Raw genomic sequence first — 21,179 nt, forward strand, 5'->3', positions numbered from 1 at the left:
TATCCTGGGACATTATTCACACAAGGCCATCTGATCGCAAACTAAGCAAAGCTCGTGCTATGGAAACCAGACAACTGATATACTACATCTTTTCTTTTGTAAATACATACTTATGTAGACAATTACACCCAGACTCAAGACAAACAGGCATGTTCATGCACACAAATGTCTGTCCTGGGTGGGAATCGAACCCACAACCTTCGGCGTGAAAGGTAAGTATCTTCCAATGACGCCAACAGGCCCGATAAATATACGAACAATATCTAGGTATCTTCTTAAGAAAATATCTTCTCCATGACATAAAATTTTATTATAATTGCTTCCCAAAAATTATACGAATTATAAGGTTGGCTAACCTTCTCCTCAAAAAGAAGAGAGGAGGCCTTTAGCCCAGCAGTGGCACATTCACAGGCTGTTACGGTAACCTGAGATAAGCCTAGACGGCCCAATGGTAAGAACGCGTGAATTAAAATCACGCGTGATTTCAAACCCACGAGAGCCCTGACGCATTTAAACGGCACTCAAAAGCAGACGATAAACCTAATTCTCCTATGATGAAAGGATGAAATTCGAAGCATAGTGAGGGATGCGTTAACGAGTGTTTTTTTTAGTTTGCAAGAGACTTTATTAAAAAATATAGATGCAAAAAACAATGAACTAAAAGAGCGAGTAGAGCAACCAACGATTTATTTTAATTTATTTGATGAAAAATATGAAGAACTACGTATTTATGTAAACAATAAAAATGAATCGTTAAAGAGATTACAATCCGAAAACAATGAATTAAAAAATACTGTCGCGGACCTCAGCGCTAGGCTTACACAAATGGAAACATTCGAGAGCTAGCAATATCGAAATTTATTGTATACCTGAACACAAATCAGAAAACCTTGTTATTATTTTTTTTTTTTTATAGAATAGGAAGGTGGACGAGCATATGGGCCACCTGATGGTAATTGGTCACCAAACGCCCTTAGACATTGGCATTGTAAGAAATGTCAACCATCGCTTATAGCCAATGCGCCACCAACCTTGGGAACTAAGATTTTATGTCCCTTGTGCCTGTAATTACACTGGCTCACTCACCCTTCAAACCGGAACACAACAATATCAAGTATTGCTGTTTTGCGGTAGAATATCTGATGAGTGGGTGGTACCTACCCAGACGAGCTTGCACAAAGCCCTACCACCAGTAATATATATTATAAAGCAAATTGCAAATGTATCAGAATATAAATTAAATGAAACAGATATACACTTATGTACAAGAATAACAAAAATAGATAAAAACAGTTCCAAGCCACGCTCCGTTCTTGTAAATTTTGCTAACCCGAGAATTCGTGATGGTTTTCTAGCATCGACATACTCTTCAACAGGAAACAGAAAGATAATAACGAAAAATTTAAAACATGCTTGTATTCTATGTATCTAGGAATATCAGGTGAACAAAAACCTATGTATATCATGGAGCACTTGTCCCCGGCTTTGAAATCTCTTCATGCAGCTACCCGCGCTAGAGCAAAAGAAATAGGCTACAGATATGTGTGGATTAAATCGGGTCGCATATATACACGTAAAAATGAATCATCAGATTATATATGCATCAAAAATGTTCAATCGCTCAACAGTCTGAATTAACTATATTAATTAAAACAGATTTATTGTTAAACCTATATATAAATGTGTTGGAATACCTTACTATACATAACATAACATTCAATGCTATATCATATTATTATCAAAATGTCAAAGGACTAATGTCTAACGTTAGAGATAATAATAATAATAATAATATCCAGGGACCTTTTTCACACACGGCCATCTGATCCCAAATTAAGCTTGTACAAAGCTTGTGTTATGGAAACCAGACAACTGAGAGATGTCTCATTAAAAATTCAAAACAATACATTCGATATTATAATCCTTACAGAAACATGGCTAAATTGTACAATCTATGATTCTGAAATTTTCGACAGCAGATATACAGTGTATAGAAGAGATCGTGCAAATAATAAGCTTGGTGGCGGTGTTCTTCTAGCAATTTCTAACAAATTAATATCACGTAAAATTTCTAATAAAAATCATCATCATCATCACCCTTTTCGCGTCCACTGCTGGACATAGGTCTCTCCAATGGCACGCCACTGAGCTCGATTTTCAGCTCTTAATCTCCAACCGCTGCCAGCCACCTTGCGTATATCGTCACTCCACCTACCAGGAGGGCGTCCTACGCTACGTTTGCCAAGGCGTGGTCTCCGCTCCAGAACGCGTCTACTCCAACGGTCGTCGGTTCTGCGACATATGTGTCCAGCCCACTGCCACTTCAGCTGACTAATCCTTTGGGCTATGTCGTTAACCTTGGTTCTCTGTCAGATCACCACATTTGGGATTCGATCCTTCAGAGAAACTCCGAGCATAGCCCTCTCCATAGCTCACTGAGCGACCTTAAAATGGTGGACCAAACGCACTGTCAGTGTCCACGTCTCGGCTCCGTAGGTCATAACCGGTACGACGCACTCGTTGAAGACTTTTGTCTTCAAGCATTGCGGTATTTGTGACGAAAAGACTTGACCAAGTTTTCTATACGCTGCCTAGCCCAGCTATACTCTTCTTCGTGCTTCCCCCTCGAAGTTGTTTCGACCCAACTGCAAAGTTTGCCCAAGTTACACATACTCCTGAACAACTTCGAGAGGAACTCCGTTAAGAGCTATTGGTTCCGGACTGACGTGTTCGTTGAACATTATCTTGGTTTTTTTCAAGTTCATCCGGAGACCAATTCGAGCAGAAGAATCAGCCAGGCTGCTCAGCATATATTGCATATCCTGCACGGTTTCTGCCACGATGACGATATCGTCTGCAAGTGGGTCTATTAACCCTCTTTTAAATCGCTTAGACAGTACTAATTGATCTAACTTCACAACAGAAAGGTGTGTCCGATCATCGGCTTGCCCTTTTAAATCTAAAAATTCATTGCTTATGCTTGTCTTACATCTTCTCCTCAAAAAAGAGGAGAGGAGGCCTTTAGCCCAGCAGTGGGACATTCACAGGCTGTTACGGTTACGGTCTTACATCTGTAACAACTCTAAATACCTATTTATATTTAACTGCAAATCATCTATTATGTTATTTAAATCTATAATCATAACTATAAGCCAGTTGTCTTACTGTATATAGGCGTTTTCTAGTTTTAAAGGAAGGATACCAGGATTTTCATGAATCTTTTTTAGATGAAGGCCCTGACTCAAGAAATCTACATCAGCGGAATGAGGCACCACCTGTAGAGGTCGTATTATATTCTTTAAATGTATTTTTGGCGGTCTATCTGCTATTTGTACAGGGAATATATTGTGTTCGGGCTTACCTAAAACCTTTGCCTGTATACCATTGTGTATAGAGGGGCTTGTCCATGCTTTTTCTTTTAATTATATCTTTAACAAAAATTGGTGAGCTTACTTCTAATTCTTAAACTTGTTCGGTACGCGGGAATAATTTTATAACGTTTACTGGGTTATATTCAATAGGTATTCTAGCATTTTTAGTTTTTATCTGTTTGTCTTTAAGTCTGATGTCAGCTTCTAAATGTATCAATAGATCGAGTCCTATGAGTCCGTTATATCTATTGTCTACGTTATATACTAATATACTAATTTGTGTCAGTCATAACTATTAAATATTGAAAAAAGTGGGATTTCGATTACCTCGTTGTGAGCACTAGTTGCATGAGTACTTAGAACTTGGAATTGTTCATAAAATTTAGCATGCTGGAAATACTCATTAGCCTTTTTAGGGCTTATGAATGACCTTGTGCTGCCAGTGTTTAACATAAATTTACCATCTACATCAGGAATATAAATGTAAGGTAATTTTAGACCGTTGTCGAAATTAAGCTCTATTACTTGCCGATTTCTATGTGTGAGGCTATTATGTGAAAACTTTCAATTTCATCTCCACTTTTAATATTTTGTCGGTTTGAGTCGATCGCAGTATTTTTTTAATAACCTCCTCGTTCGAAGCATATTCGTTTATTTCATTGTAATAAGCGTCATAGGGGTCATCTTTCTAGTGTATAATTTGGTCATACGGGTCATAGTAGCAGTTATTTTTATCAAAATTATGTGTATGGTAGGTGCGGGTAATAAGGCCTGGCGGGTAATAGGGCCTAAATAACAAAAATGGTATTTAAAATGATCGTATTCGCTCGAAGTCACCCTTGTAGGTAGTTAACCCTCAAAGATGTCGCTTCAATCTTGTCGCTACGTGTTCGCTTGCTCTCTGCCACCAATGTTACGTTATTTATCGTGAGGAGCAGATGCGCGACTCAAATAATAAGAATTCGTCCGAATCAATCGTAGGTATTTTTTTAAATATTGTACTTATATTATAAATATTAACCATTTAGTTTTCATTTATTCTTAGTTTCTATGAACTTGATGTTTAAAAAATGTATTTATTTTTTTAATCTTTATCCATACATCGTATCCGTGGGTAATAAGGCCTACCAAATTTATTCGTAGGCCTTATTACCCACCCTCTTTTTTTTGTACAAACATTTGTCTGTTTTAACAGTTTATTTCATTTGTTTTTCAGAATGTTAGAAATGTAAACAAGTAATTATAAATTTGACTTTGAGTCGGTTGGCGTTATTGAAACTGGCAGGGTGTCTGGTTTCCCGAGATTCCTTTGTTGGAAGAAACCGTGTACTGCGCAACATAACTTTTTGCTGTTTTTGTTCTCTATTTAAATATTTTTATTTTCCGTTTTTATTCTATTTTTGATTTGTATATTTTGTAATTGTGTTTGTGAATGGTGTGTTCTCCTATAATCGGTTGTGCATAGTTAGTTTTAAGTTGATGTAAAAAGTGTTTTGAATGTGTGTTATGTACAACTGTTGGAGATCCAAATAAATAAATAAACCCACTGCACCCAAAGCACAATTCTGCCACATGTGTATTCCACCAACCGGCATTGGAACAGCGTGGTAGAATAAGCTCCAAAACCTTCTCCTCAAACCAACCAGCCAACCTGACGACAGAATGGCTGGTCACTTATATACCTTACTTTTTACTATGTGATAGCAATTATTCAATGGTAAGCAGGAATTTTTGATCACCAACTTAATAGTAAATGAGACAACCAGCTATTCTGACGCGGTGTATTTATAGTGATTTAATAACTTATCTATAATAATCTTTATAATTATATGAAATTGGTAACCAGCAGAAGCCTTGGCCCCACGTATTGCAACGGTTTAATAATATTATGCGAACTTGCGAAGATCTTTAATTCATGCTGCACTATAATTTGCCTCTCATGTATTCTGGTATCTTACGGCTTTGATATACCGGGCACGAACACTTTCTGGTGATTGAACCTAAAATACCCATTGTTGACAATTGTCATGTTTGAAATATACTAATTATAATAATAAAGAACACTTTAGAAATCGCACTGTTTTGTGCTCTAAGTTAAATATCTTTTGAATAAGTTAAGTAATATTTTTGAATGATGTGATTGGACCTAATCCCAAAAGTGACATTGACACTACGCACTATTACAGATAACATATATCAATACAAATAGGCAAAGGAACAAATTGAAACGCCGACTCAGTTATAAACTTTATTGTTCAATCACTTTTTAGGCGCTGCCTTTTTCTCTGCCTTCTTCTTGGGTGGTGGGGGCGCTGTCTTCTTAGCCGCAGCCTTCTTGGGCTTTTTGGAATTTGCGAGTTTGATAGATTTAGCCCTCTTAAGACGTAACTTCGCCGCCTTCGCCGCTGGATCGCTCTCTGGCAGTTTGATCTGTAAATAGAACTATTTTAGTACCGAGAAATGCTTAGGATCCTTCCCTTTCTTGGTGGGTAATTCAGTAGGTGTCAACGTGAGTAATCATGGTTATTCATAACCCAATGCTCTGAAAGAGAGTATCATCATTTTATGTTTACTACAAAATAGTTACTTCTGGTTGCAACCTAATTTAGTAGCTACGACACGGTCTAATACTTTTGTAGTTACTAAATGTATATATTGTTTATGATATGTATTAATTCTTCAAAATAAATAAATAAATTTGAGTTTAAAAATCATCTTTCGATAAAGGAAACCATTCCTAAGTAACCTTAATTTGTATCCAATTACCCACATTTAGAGCAGCATGATGGAATTAGCTCCGAACCTACACTTTAAGAGAGGAAGCCTTGGCAAGCATTATCACCATTATGGGTTATCACTTACACTACCAAAAATTAAATATGACTATTTAACAGTCATCAAAACCAACTTACTCCACGCTTCTCAGCAAGGGCAAGTGCTTTCTGGTTGTTCTTTCTTTGCTGGTCGAGAACTGCTTTCCTCTTGAGCACAGCGGCATATGGGTTCAGACGGAGCATTGCCCTTGAGTTGGTGAGTGGGTTCAACTTGCGAGAAGCACGAACCACACGCTTGCTGTAATAAGTTTCATTGTTAAACATTGTCATTTGAATTTAAAAAGAATTGAAAATCTAATATTGTTTATTCAGTTAAAGTCAACGTGATTGAGTAATCATGGAAGATTTCATAACCCAATGCTCTGTAAGAGAATTTCATCATTTCAATAATACTTCTATAACCTATATTCCAACCACAAGAGTGTAAAAAAATTGAATTGATGGGATATAGTTGATCGAGATCTTGAATAATCTATTATATTCATTATGGAATCACGACAAAATTGCATTTTGAAAAATTAAAGTGGATATAAGTATTTAAGTGGAATAATGTTGTTAATCGAGAACAGTTTGTATCGCAAAGTTCATAGAAAATTGCATACAATATATAAATCTTTGGTTTGTTTATTTTAAATCCTTCTTCCATTGGAATAGAGTATACATTCATTTATTACAGTATTGTGATTCATTAGCATTACCATTAATATTTTAAGCAAAAGCCGAGATAATAAGACTATAACAATACATAAAAAATATTTGTTTGTCTATCTCAACCGGTTTTGAAAGCTGTATATAAGAATGTATTGTAAAAAAAGTCCTCTATATGATTTAAATATACCCATTACGAAATTAAAACTGCTCAGAATAAGATAAAAGATGTAAAAAATATAACATACTTGGGCGCACGTAAGACCTTCCTGATCTCATCGGACTTGAGGAGACGGCTCAGATCAGTGTTCGCCATCTTGGGTTGAGGCAGGTTGAAGTTCTTCTTCTCCTTGGATGGTGTCTTCCATGAGCCGAAGAGGGAATCTGAAATAAACATTCACATGAACTGTCAGTGACAAAACTTAGATGTCATTTAAGCATGTGATATTAATATGATTTTGCTCCTTATTTATATATCCATATGAATCGATTTCCATTATAAGTATGGTGTTTTCCAATTCTGCTCGCACTCAATTATCGAATATCTTTGGAGCAAAGCCCGGCTGCGGCTGCGGCTTCGGCTATGTGTGAAAAGGTGAAGAGCAAATGATCTCCAACGCTCATAGACATTGGCGATGTAAGAAATATTGACAATTCCTTACATCGCCAATGCGTCACCAACTTACGAACTTAGATGTTCTGTATATTATTTGTGTTTACACTGGTTCACTCACCCTAACCTTAACAAAAAAATGAAAAACAACAAAACTAACCTAAGTATGTGCCGTTTAACTGTAGAATATCTGATGAGTGGGATCAACCCAGAGGGTCTATCACGAGGCCCTACCAATAAATGACGTGATATATTTAATAAAAACTTTGTAGTGACATATTTGCACCCGTGTCAATTACTGAACAGACCCAGAACGCCATATCGTCACATTATTATTGCACTCATTCGCAGTAACACGCAACAACATTATTGAGTTGAAGAATGTGGACATTACAGTGCAGTCTGCATATTTTTTTTAAGGTGGAATTAAAAGATCTGCAATAGTAAAAGTCGAGATCGTGGGTTCAAACCCGGGCAAGCACCACTGAATTTTCATGTGCTTAATTTGTGTTTATAATTCATCTCGTGCTTGACGGTGAAGGAAAACATCGTGAGGAAACCTGCATTTGTCTAATTTCATTGAAATTCTGCCACATGTGTATTCTACCAAACCGCATTGGAGCAGTGTGGTGGAATAAGCTACAAACCTTCTCAAAAGGGAGAGGAGGCCTTTGCCCAGCAGTGGGACATTAACAGGCTGTTACTGTAATAGTAGAAATAACGCGAATGTTTTCTTTTGTTTATTAATAAATATAGAGTATTAAAAATGTTATCTGTTATTGGAATTTTGATTTACAAATGAAGAATTACTATTAAAGTAGCATTAAAGAAGTATTGTTGTATTCCAGTTTGTAGAGTGAGTGAGCCAGTGTAACTTCAGGCACAAGGGACTATCTTAGTTACCAAGGTTGGTCGTGCATTGATGATAGGCAACCCAATTTAAACAAAGTTGAAGATACAACTCACCGAGCCTGCCGAAAGCGGACTGCGTCCAGATGATGAAGCGTCCAACGTGACCACCTGGTGCCAACTTGAGCAGGTTCAACTTATTGACGGAGAGCATTTCAACGCCTGGGATGTTGCGGAAGGCACGGGTTAAACCCTGGAAAGAGAAAGAATATAGTAGATGAACTTGATATTCTTAATATCATATATAAGCGAAACCAAATGGTACAAATTCCAATTTCCTCCCTATAGATGTAAACAAACCTTACTACCCCACGTTTTTGCTTGAGTAATACATCTTTGTTTATAATGCAACACTATTCAACTTAATTACCTGTATCATCTTTAATTTTACTTCCAAAGTGATAATGATAGCTTCACCGACATTCAAAACACCATTTATTCACAAACTCATCATGAATATTATAGTTTACTCGAGATCCAACAATAATATCGTGTAAATTCAATGCCACATTGTTTATATGTCTTTACTCCACTCGTGTTTGGAATAGGCTAAAAAATTTCTTCTAACAGTAATTGTCGATAACGAAAGTAGTCAGTATACATTTCCTATTTGGATTATCTGATTGCTTTCCCATCGGTTTACACTGAGTAAATAGAGTACACTTACGTTTGCACAAAGTTATCTATAATATATATATCAAGAGGATCAACGCAACAAGTAATATTGTTCTCAAACAATTAGTTCAGTTAATTCCTTTTGAAAAGAAAATAAATGGATAAAACTGAAATGTATTCCACATGTCGACACACTGGACATAACGTAACAATTGTCCAATGTTTCCTTAGGGAAATATTTATATACCCTCATTTAATTGTAACTCAAAACAATTATAATATTATGAGTTTAGCAAGTGAGGGGGGGGGGGTGGAGCTGGGCTGGCTGACCAACAAGACAATCATAATTTACGTAGAACTAGTTTAGAATAACCAGTCAAGATGCCAGACAACTTGGCCAGGCCAGGTCAGGCGGGTACTGTAAACACAACAAACTATTCTCTAACTCCAGACTTCAAGCATAGGAACAACAGATTTACCGACTTCCAAATAATAATATCTCATCAAAACAAAAATCACCAATAACTTTTTTATTGGTCGGTGCTTGAACCTAGAAAAATAACATCAGCCAAGCTACCCGCTACACAAATGAGACATTATACATATAGTACAAGAGATATAAGCGTACCTGATCCTTGTTGTAGATGATGAGAGGTCCCTTGCGTTGTAGCCGACGTCTGTTACGCATCTTACCGACACCAGCACGCAGGCGCTGGGACTTGTATACCTAAAATGTTAACAAATTATTAATAAGAGAGTTTGAGTGATATTAAAAATTAATCATTAAAAGAATGATTTTTTTTTTAACAGTCCTTAAACTTTTATTCATTTAATAATATCCTGGGACATTATTCACACACGGCCATCTGATCCCAAATTAAGCTTGTACTATGGAAACCAGACAATTGATATACTACTTTTCTTATGTAAATACATACTTATATAGATAATTACACCCAGACTCAAGATAAACAGACATGGCCAGACTGAATCCACAACCTTCGCCGTGAAAGGCAAGTATCTACCAACCACGCCAACCTGCTCTTCGAAAACGAAATTCATGTACAATCATACTACCAAAGTCCGAAATTTCAACTTAAAGTTGTTGAGCAGAATTGAATATACACACATTTAACCCAAAACCTTAGTTGCAAATTTAAAAAAAAAACGTGAAAGTAATATTAAATATTTATACATTTCACTTGCGGCAACCTTCGAACAGACTTACTGTTTATAAGTACCGCTAACAGGTGAAGTGTTTATTTTAATTAATAATGTTAAATTTATATAACTCACTTTAAGTACGTCAGACCAGGCCTTGACACGTCGCAGGAAGATAACGGCTTGCTTTGTCTTGTTGATTTCCTGTACCTTGTCGGAGACTACCAAAGGTAGCTCAGGAACTTTTTCAATAATGTGACCTGAATAGATATTTACATTGTTTAAAATATGTAACAGGTAGCAAATTACAAAAGAAAAACAACTTTATACATGGAAAATAAAGGTCAAATTTCCAGACTTAAGATTACATCACACCGAACCCGCCAGCGGGGTCGAGGTCCCTCTTATTATAACCCGTCCGCGCTTAGGGGTATGACGGGGTCATTGCACACATAGTGTCCTTCTTCCTGACGTCGACGGTGACGGCCTCACAGGAGGCGCCCTTAGGCCACGCGTATTCTGAGCCCTTTAGTGGGCACCTAACATCCTGAGGCTGAGTATTTTAAAGACTCGCCCCCCGCCCGGTGACGCTGTCGAGCAACAAGTCAGTTCGAAATAAAAAGACCTTTATTCTTTCACTTGCATGATTAGCAAAACAATTCGAACTTGTTCCCGCTTTCAACTCAAAATTTCTTAATGGAAAAACCCATTACTTTTTTACGTCAGGTAATTGAACCCAGACAAGCCTCATACGTAGGCCACTTAACGAAAATGTATAAACCATAATTGAAGAGCCACGATTTGTTCACTGAAAGCCTAAACTCGACTAATACGATCACCATGCTCACCTCTGGCCTGCACGAGGGCAGGGACTCCAGCGGCGGCAACGGCGGCGGCGGCGGCCGCGCGGCGCTGGCGCAGGTTCACGAACCGGTGCCAACGACGCCACGGCTTGGTGGGAGCGAACATGCGTCCACCGCGACACATGTTACCGAACGCACCCTGCCCCGACCTGGAGGCGAAAAACGCTATTAGCTGCTGAACTAGACTCCGAATAAAGACTTACTATTAAATTTGGTTTGGTCTATATATACATGCAGGTTTCCTTACAATGTTATCCTTCCTCTAGCATGAGATAAAACACAAATACAACTCAAGAATATACAACCTACAATCTTCGTTCAACATATAAGGTATTCTACCACTGGTCTATTTCGGTACATTATGATATATTGGTAACAGCAAGTTAACGTTGAAATGGATGAATACAGCGACAATAGCACAATGGTAAGCGGCAGGTGCGACCTTGAAACCTCGGCCTATTACTCCTAACACAAACTGAAGGCTTAATTAGAGGGATTTTTTTTTATAGAATAGGAAGGCAGACGAGCATATGGGCCATCTGATGTTAAGTGGTCACCAACACCCATAGACATTGGCATTGTAAGAAACGTTAACCATCGCTTACATCACCAATGCGCCACCAACCTTGAGAACTAAGATGTTATGTCCCTTGTGCCTGTAATTACACTGGCTCACTCACCCTTCTAACCGGAACACAACAATACAAAGTACTGCTGTTTTGCGGTAGAATATCTGATGAGTGGGTGGTACCTACCCAGACGAGCTTGCACAAATCTCTACCACCAGTAAAATAATATTATATAGGATAAAAAGAAATATTAGTAATTCCTTAAAAATGGGCATTGCTAACATACCAGTTACTGTCATCTTCATTCATATTCAAAAGCAATTAATAACTAACATTAAACTACTTAATCCATAGAAAATTCAATTAAAATTCTGTATATATATCCTCCGATATGTCGAGACATGATAAATAAATAATTTAATATGCCTGCGATAAAGGAGTTATAATATACCCTGCCGTAGTGACCCTTGTATTAGATAGACTAATACAAGTAAGGTTACAGGGAGAGTTTTATTCAGATGAGTTAGTTAGGGGAAACATTTTCAACAAACATTTAAAATTCAAATACAAAACAATGCATTCCTTACAGTTATGCTAATGAGACACCAATCATTTCTCTAATATATAAATATTCAAAGACAAAACAGTTTACCATTTTGATCTGTATGCCAACTGATTTTCTTTTTCTTTTTTGGTTTTCAATTGACGAGCTATAGTAATATTGGTAAACACACTTTGGAAACAAAAGCTCAAAACATTCATATATGATTTCATCATAATTTTAATAATAATCATTATGAAAATTTAAGGAAAATATGCAGCACACATTAGTAAGTTTCCTTAATTTCACACAATTTTCATTTGTCATGATTGAAATTAGTCACTGTAACAAATTTAAGTTTAATAATTAAATCAATATTATTTTATCTCCAAATGATATTCATCTATATTAGTACGTATGTACGGATAATCCATACATAAATTTCACTATAACTATTATTGTCTGACAAATTACCTGTGGGTACCACCACCACGAACACGGGGTATACGAGCTACAGCACGACCGGTACCCCATGACTCAGCACTGGTTTGGTGACCTGGAATATAAATAAATAAGAATTCAAGGTTTGTACTTTAACACCGAAATACAACAATTTTGATGTTCTCTGCTCGGTGTTCCATGACAGACACTTATTCAGCTTCAGTTTGTTTATTTCTAAGTATGTAAGTATATAAATGTTTATGACAACATCACTTACAACAATATCTTGGTTATACCGAGTGTACCCTTATTGTTGTTTTAACATATTTTGACTGTAACTTTTTATTTTATGTGTAGAAATTAAAAATATAAAAAAATTAAATCTTTCTTTCCAGTTATGTTGTTTTTAAGAAAGCAAAGTTTTATTAGATATTATATATCTTTGTAGTGACATATTTGCACCCGTGCCAATTACTGAACAGACCCAGAACACCATATCGTCACATTATTATTGCACTTATTCGCAGTAACACGCAACAACATTATTGAGTTGAAGAATGTGGACATTACAGTGCGACAAATATTCGAAATAAATTTCTATTACTTGAATTTGCATTCATATTGATATGACTGCTTATTTATTTCCGGGTGTAATCGCAAACTAAATTCAATGATTAATGATGATTAAACAACATCAACAAAATTAGATTGTACTTCTAATATTAATATTCTTAATGAGAAATAAAGTTTCTTTAACCGGAATAATGTTTTAATTTGTTGGTTGTAGATTTAAATACTGACTTGAATGCAAAATATAGTTGGTTTACTGAACTTATTATTATTGTCATTAATCTTATCTATGAAACTTAACTCTTAAAGAAGAGAAACAACATTTAATTTTTAACTAAAGTATTTTAATACTAGTGTAATAATAACAATGACAATAATTTTACTCCAAAAACAATAAAAAACACGTACCGGCCTCCTTGCTGACGCAGTATGGCTGTCTTGCATTCTTGGACATAGAGACATGGACATCGTTGACCAGGTCAGGCCTGATGGGTGCCTTGAATACGAACGGCAGTGGGATGGAGGCATCTGCCACCTTCTCACTCTTCTCTGTGTACACCGACACAAGCGGCCGGGCAACTGATAGACTCTGTAACGAAGTTAATCATCCTATTTAATATTTATCAAAGCTGACAAGAAGCAACAAATAATGTATGATGAAATGTATTCCATATGTCGACACATCACTAAAATGTTTTTGTTAGTGATGTTTCCTACAGGAATTCATTACTCTACCCCTAATTGGTACCTGGAGGATGCAGTAACATTCAACCAGTAAGAGTTAGGGGATTAATATAATTACCAAGCAGTATGTAAACATAATTATGTACTGTTTTAGTGGGACAGTCACACCACACAAATTCTCACACATATTAAAATAACATATTTGCTTATTTTGCCTATATAATATAGGTTATATTATTCACAGATAGCTGAAGACCATTGGTTAAGCTGTTCAAACTAATTAAAAAAATACAAGTAAAACATAGGGTTGGGCTACATGTACAGGTATATATATTTTTAAAGGTGTAATGTCTATGTGACTAATGAGCATAAGGATAAATGAATAAGCAATATTAAGTAAAGCCAAAATATTTCCAATTTAAAATATATTCAGTACCACTATTGGTTGTATTTATTGATCAATGTTTTTTATTATAATTCTACATCAAAAAATTAGGTTCAATTCTAATGTTTTAGTTTTGTTATTCTATACCTCTTTTTACCCGTTCAGATTTTAGGACATATATTTTATTATAATATTGAATAATACGTATAACTAACACTTTTAATAAGTGTATTGCACTTGCTAATGTAAATATTTAGAAATTCTAATACAAAGTTACAATTAAAAATACTGACCAAGATTTTAAAGCAATAAGATATCTAGATTTACATTATTATCATTTATTACCAATATGCTTTTATAATAATGTTTGCCACAGGTTGTTACTAATATAACCAAAAAATGTACCGTCCTAACCTCAAAAATTCTAGATTTTTCGCAATTAATATTTACCATATTTTACGGATTAATCGATCATAGCTATGATTGTTCACGATTGAAACATATAAAAGAGTTTATTTTGTTCCATTTGCCCTTAACTTCAGCATAAACACTTAACAAGGGCGGATATGTTGCGTTCGCGTGCAGCGAATACGTATATCGTGGAAATCAATATTTGCCCAATCGGTAAAGAAATTAGGCAAAAATATAGTAAAGAATTAATATAATTTGTTTTCTAAATTATTAAAACTTGCACAAAACCATCCCATTAAAGTTATTTCGAACAAAATTATCCTAAACACGTGGATGTCACATACATACGTGATACTCGTATTAACACTCTCACTTTGTAACTTTCACTACAAAAATATGATTTAGATTAATTTTACACTTTTAAAAAACATCGACTTACCATTTCGCTTGTTAGCGAAGTTTTTCCTCCAAATAAACACTATAAGCGGCGGTATAGACCATCCGCCATGCCACGGAGGAGTTAAAAGACCGGAAAGAATCAGTTTTTTTGACAATATTAAACGACAGTTGCCAGGTAAATAATTTTTTTTTGACAATTGCCAGTATATTAATTATTAAGTTAAAATATTACTAACAAGCTTATTCTAAAATCTATGTTGCTTAACATAAAATTATATAAATAATATGAAATTGCCAAAGATCTGCGAAGCCAATTCATTTAACTGGACTATACGCAGCATTAATAGGGTAAATGTATTTAATTATACAGCCATTTCCTGTAAAATTAATTCAACATTTTTTTAAAATACGAGGGAAGTAAACAATTGCACGTTGAATTAATATAACGCTAAAGCAAATAATTATATAAACATTGGTCAATCTATTATATAAGTTTTTTTTTTATTTCTTTATATTGCAAAATATTATGTCAATGCTCAATGATATCCATGTGATTATGACAATATCCTGACGTTACAAATAGTAATTAATAAAACAACATTAAGGTTACTTATTATGGATCGTAAATCTAGTGAGAACTGTCCTCAGTGCAGTACAAACGCAGGTACTCAAGAAATGCAAATAGACAAAGTAATTGATATCACATCAACAACTTCCAAGGAAATAATCTCGCAAAGACTGGATGTTGGCACTACAAATCCAAATTCGAATGAATGTAATAATGATTTAATGGTTAATTCTTCAAAAACTTCGATGCCGTTTGTACTTTTTACAAAGTCTATGACAAATCAACCGCTTCGCATATCCTCAAATTTATCATCACCGACTTCTTTGAATAATCCTGAGACAATCCAACCGTTGACATTATTCTTCCAAGCATTAGCAAAATTAAACGAGAGTTCAATAAGTTTAGCAATACAAAATAATATTTTACCAAAATTTAGCTCAGATATTACAAGTGCGAATAAAAGTATTAATATGAACTCTGTAGAATTAACGCCTCCAGACTCTTTAACGAGTGCACCGCCATCTTATTCTTTTGTTTTGCGGCAAATGGCGGCACGAAAACGACGCAGGCTTATGGGAACTTTCATACCCTCTCCATCATTTGTTCAACATACACCACCTCCAAATTACGCAACTGCATTTGATATATACGTCGATAGTCCCCTACCACCGCCTCCAATGAGAAATTATAACTTTGGGTTTACGCCAATACCAATTGTTTGCCCTGAATGTGGTTATGCGGGTTTTAGCATTGTGGCAAGTAAAATAACTCTGTGTACTCACTTATGTGCAATAGTATTGTGCTTATTATGTTGCTGGATTTGTGCCCCTCTACCATATGTACTAAGATCATGCAAGGATGTTTATCACTACTGTAGAAATTGCCGATACTATCTGGGAATGTATTGTCCTACTAACACAGAAAGTTCATATACGTGAAAAATAAATGGAGATAATAAATCTTTTTTAATATTTAATTGTATAAATGTTTTATCTTTGTTATGCTTGTTATAATTTCATTTAAATTTTTGATTGTTTTTATTATATTTTTGAACGAATGTTAAGTGTTGCAACGTGTTTCTATCCATAGACAAAAAAATTAAGAAAAGTTTTATGTATTAAAACATTTTAAGTATGTTTAGTTTTTTTATTATTTTATTATAAAATGATAACTTAAAAATCAGGTATTATAATGTTTTGGAATTTTTTTGAAAATTTTTGTACTTAATAGGTTACATTAGCACGATTTGCAAGGTCGTGAAGAAATAAGAATGAAATGTGATTTTTACTACAGCCGCGTTCACGAATACCAGAGGGCAATAAGGAATGATTTATATATTTTAAATACTAATTATAAGCTTATATTGATTATAAAATCATAGTATTATTAAGGGTTAATATACACTATTCAAAACATATAAGTCTAGCAGGTATTTTTTTTAAAATGGGGTTTTATGTGCCCTTATTTCGAACACATTCACTGACATGGATATTTCAGCGCCATCTGGCGAAAATTGTCTTTCCTGTAAAATTAGAAGTCACAGGCTTCCGCGAGTTCCGTGTATGTTGCGGAAAATACCCTTTTTGGGCGTCCGACCACATGTGTGAATTGTGAACAAAATATGGATCTTTAGTTATTTTCAGGTTTGGAGAGCCATTTTTAGTGTGATCGATACACGTAATCGATAGATAAAGTGTGTCCGGAGCGTTGTGTGTCGCTAAAAAGTTGGAACAAGTCAACGGAAGTGAATTTTTTCGATGTAAATACGGTCGATCCAGGGTCAGTCTGGTGTGCATTTTGAACTGTGCGCATATTTCTCCCTGATACTCTATAACCGCGTTCGATACATTAACATTACCGAGTTTGACCTTCGTACGATTGGGAAAGTTCTGAATTTCGTGGGTCTAACCCGCAACATGCCGTCGTGCTAAGGGGCATGGCGGCGCGCTCGTGATCCTAGGTCGGCGCGGAGCGCGCGCCCGGTCTTATATAACGTGGGTAGCAGCGGCATGGCCGCGCGTGTGTCGGTCGAGGGCGCAGGGCCCTCGTACGCGTCTGTGCTGAACTTCAGAGGAAGTGAATGTAATAAAGAGAACATAGAGGCGACGGAGGAAGTGGCGGACGCACCGCCACGGCAGGACGACGAGGAGGAGGAGGGCTTTGTGCCGGTCATCTCTCACGCGAGGAGACCGGCCAAGAGTCGCAGGGAGCGTGAACGCAGGGCTCCACCTCGCCCGCACAAAGTACCCCAACCACATGCTGAACCAGGCCAACAGCCAACATCGGAGCAACAACAACAAGCAGCTGAAGCGCAGCCCAAGAAGTTTGTTGAAGCACCCATTCCTAAGGTCAACCCTTGGCAGGTATGTAAACAAGCTGTTTTTTTTATATGGTTTAGCCATATTTCTCATTGTAAATAACAAGATGTTGTAACATTTCATAATTATATCCAATCAATATGTATTATGATTGAATCTTAGGCTTATTGCATAAGCACTGGTAACAGACAACATAACCTATAAAACATTTTCTTCCAATTTAAATGGATAAAACACACATTTATATATTGTTAATATTATATTTATAATCATAAATATAATTAAATGTATTGGTCAAGCTTTAAAATGACTTTTATAGCTCTGCAAAGTCATTAATCTTTCAAGTTGAGCAATGTTTACTTTACCGTATTAAAGAATTATTTCAAGCGTTTTCCTTCAAGTATATAACAAGAAATGATGTTTTAATATCAGTTTATCAGATAATTTCATTGTGTAAACGCTTAATAGATTTTTCATGTCATGGACAAGCGTAACCCATGATTAATTCGATATAAATTTTACAGCTTTACTTATAAATGTTTAAATTAATAGAGATAGAAAGAAGAATCAATGTTTATAAGCAAGTCTGGTAATGTTTAGGAATGTTTTGCATTTTAAATGAAAACAAATAAGGAACATATTATATATTCTAACACACCCCTTTTTCCCTTGACCGGTGAATGGTGTACAGGTTAATTTAGTCTGCCGGTGGATGGGAATTGCGATTCAATGGACATGCTGCTCGCAGTATTGTCATCAGTATACTTGATTATGATTTTTAAAGTAGCTATTATATATTATAGATTTGTTTATACATCTCTAATTTCATAACAATAGATATATTGTTGTATGTAAGACCTGACAATGTTAATGTAAGTATTCTTCGAAGTGTTTTCTTTATCATCTGCATATGATGTGGTAGGGCTTTGTGCAAGCTCATCTAGGTAGGTACCACCCACTAATCAGATATTCTACTGCAAAACAGCAGTACTTGATAATGTTGTGTTCCGATTTGAAGGGTGAGTGAGCCAGAGTAATTACAGGCACAAGGGATATAAAATCTTAGTTCCCAAGCTTAGTGCCGCATCGGCTATGTAAGCGAAGGTTGACATTTCTTATAATGCCAATGTCTAAGGGCATTGGTGACCACTTATCATCAGGTGGCCCATATGCTCGTCCGCCTTCCTATTCTATAAAAAAAAATATTTTTTTATGATTTCTTGTGGTGTATACGATGAATAGTATATACATAATCAAGTGATTACTGTATATCTTAACACTTATTCTGAAATTTAATGAAATTTCAATTTGTATATAAACATAAACTGTTCCAGTTACTTATAATATATACTTTTTTTTATTTTTATAATAAGTTCAATTAACATATTTTCATATAAAAGTAAAGTTGTGATGTCATAGAATGTATGTCATATATATTTATTTTTCTTTTTTTTTTATTGTGTTAGGTATTATGGTAATATCATTTAATATGAATGCAATTTGTCTGAGTAATGACTTATATACCTTCTGTATATAAAAAGACATTGCAATCATATTATGCTTTCAAGTATTTAATATATTGCATTTTTAATGATAGTATATGTAGTATATATAAATTCTAAAAGATTTAATAAAAATAATACCTCAATATTTTGTGAAGGAAATGTGTTATTTTATTATGTATAAACATATGCTTATGAATATTTAATGCATAAAAAAGCAACTGTCTTGTTGGTGTAGTGGCTACTTAAAAGGCTCAAAAGTAAATACCTAGGTTCAAAAACTGGTGGTAGATTTTTTAGAAATTGACCGCAGAGGTCTATTGTTTAGAAATTGGATGTTTGTACTCTAGTGTCTTGGAAAGCATCAGTAATGGGTCAGGAGGTCATTCTCATCATAATCAATGTGCCAAATAATATGTTCTTGAAAATATATATCATATTACCACCGTTACAAGGTATAATTTATCATTTAGATCAATTTCAGTTTGTGATTGTATTTTTTTATAGTAAAGTACAATACAGTAAGCTTAATTGGATAACTGGGCATATGCTTGTTTGTGAGAAGTGTATTCATCTCTTGTAGTGCAGGTCGATAGATACATATGTGGTAGAATTTCATTGACGTATGCTTCCTCGTGTTTTCTTCCCAATGATTTCACTATGCATACCATTGGGATATTTCCTCTTATTGATTTATATAATATGTAACATCTATACTAATATTGTAAATGAGATAGTAATTATGTCTGTTACACTATCGCAGATAAATCACTGAACTAATTTTGATGAAATTTGGTATGCAGCAAAACTTACGTCCTTGTGGTTTTAGCTTCATATCTTGATGTTACCAAGCACCTGACTTTTCATTCAATTTTATATCTTTAAGTAAATTTTTTTTTATAGTATAGGTAGGTGTACGTGTATTTGGGACACCTGATGCTAAGTGGTCACCAACATGTATGGACATTGGCATTGTAACCAATGAAAGAAATGTTAACCATAGTTTACATCGCCAATGTCCCTTGTGCCTGTAATAACACTGGCTCAATCTCATAAATGAATCTATCAATTTAATAGAATTAAGTACTTAAGATATTCTAATATTGCACATAGATTGTATAATATGTCAATATATAATGTAATGTTTGTGTATACTAACGAGAATTATGAATGAAAGTACTGTATATTAATTATCAATAAGAGTATATCTATTAATCCCATTGTTAATTACCTCAACATATATTATTTAGTCTATTCCGACTTTTTATGGTTAAAATTTATACATAGCAATTTCTCCCACTTTCCCATTTTAAGTTGAATATTGCATAAAACCTTTCTTAGCGGTTGCCTATACTGATACCGAAACCTGTGTTCCAAATTTCAGCCTTTTAGATTTAATAGTTTTGACTGTGCGTTGACATCTGTCAGGACATACAATTTTATAATTATAGATTTTGCATAATGTTAACATAAATGTATTTTAAAAAACTATTGTTGAAAATACAATTTATTTCTAGCTGTGGATTCTAATCAGGCAATAACTGGCTGATCTGAGCCAAAATACATATATTCTTTATAAAAGTAAAGCTGAGCACTTTTGATAGGATTATTTTGAATGTAAAGGGCTTACACTTTCATGCCTCAGAATAATCCTTACTAATATTATTAATACAAAATTGAGTATTTTTGTTTGTTTGTTACGCTTTCAAGACTTAACGACTCAATTATTTATTTTGCATACACATTATCAGCAGTGGATAAAAAGACATAACTGCTC

General features: G+C 35.0%; 2 protein-coding genes across 3 annotated transcripts in view; one reads left to right on the forward strand and one right to left on the reverse strand.

The window, feature by feature from the left end:
• Positions 1 to 5,606: 5,606 nt before the first annotated feature.
• LOC126780002 (60S ribosomal protein L4) lies at positions 5,607 to 15,187 on the reverse strand. Its single transcript, XM_050504242.1, has 10 exons — positions 15,055 to 15,187; positions 13,544 to 13,724; positions 12,599 to 12,680; positions 11,000 to 11,163; positions 10,287 to 10,411; positions 9,619 to 9,717; positions 8,433 to 8,568; positions 7,102 to 7,237; positions 6,284 to 6,443; positions 5,607 to 5,801 (listed from the first exon to the last, which is right to left on the reverse strand). The coding sequence occupies exons 1-10, from the start codon at positions 15,055 to 15,057 to the stop codon at positions 5,631 to 5,633; spliced, it is 1,257 nt and encodes a 418-aa protein (XP_050360199.1). The 5' UTR covers positions 15,058 to 15,187; the 3' UTR covers positions 5,607 to 5,630.
• A 1,939-nt stretch (positions 15,188 to 17,126) lies between these two features.
• Positions 17,127 to 21,179, forward strand: part of LOC126779883 (la-related protein 1B) — a 91,986-nt gene continuing 87,933 nt past the window's right edge. For both annotated transcript variants that reach the window (XM_050504018.1, XM_050504019.1), the window contains exon 1: positions 17,127 to 17,945. In XM_050504018.1, coding sequence (XP_050359975.1) covers positions 17,592 to 17,945 — 354 coding nt within the window. In that variant the 5' untranslated portion in view covers positions 17,127 to 17,591. The remainder of the gene's footprint in view (positions 17,946 to 21,179) is intronic.

Source organism: Nymphalis io, chromosome 30 (assembly GCF_905147045.1).
Source record: "Nymphalis io chromosome 30, ilAglIoxx1.1, whole genome shotgun sequence".
Taxonomy (NCBI): Eukaryota; Metazoa; Arthropoda; class Insecta; order Lepidoptera; family Nymphalidae; genus Nymphalis; species Nymphalis io.

What these genes read in the sequence shown, in the direction of transcription:
- LOC126780002 (XM_050504242.1), bottom strand. An exon ending in TCATCTACAACAAGGATCAG is followed by an intron (nt 8,569 to 9,618) that starts GTACGCTTATAT and finishes TTCTCTTTCCAG; the next exon opens with GGTTTAACCCGTGCCTTCCG. An exon ending in CCCTTGCTGAGAAGCGTGGA is followed by an intron (nt 5,802 to 6,283) that starts GTAAGTTGGTTT and finishes TTCTATTTACAG; the next exon opens with ATCAAACTGCCAGAGAGCGA.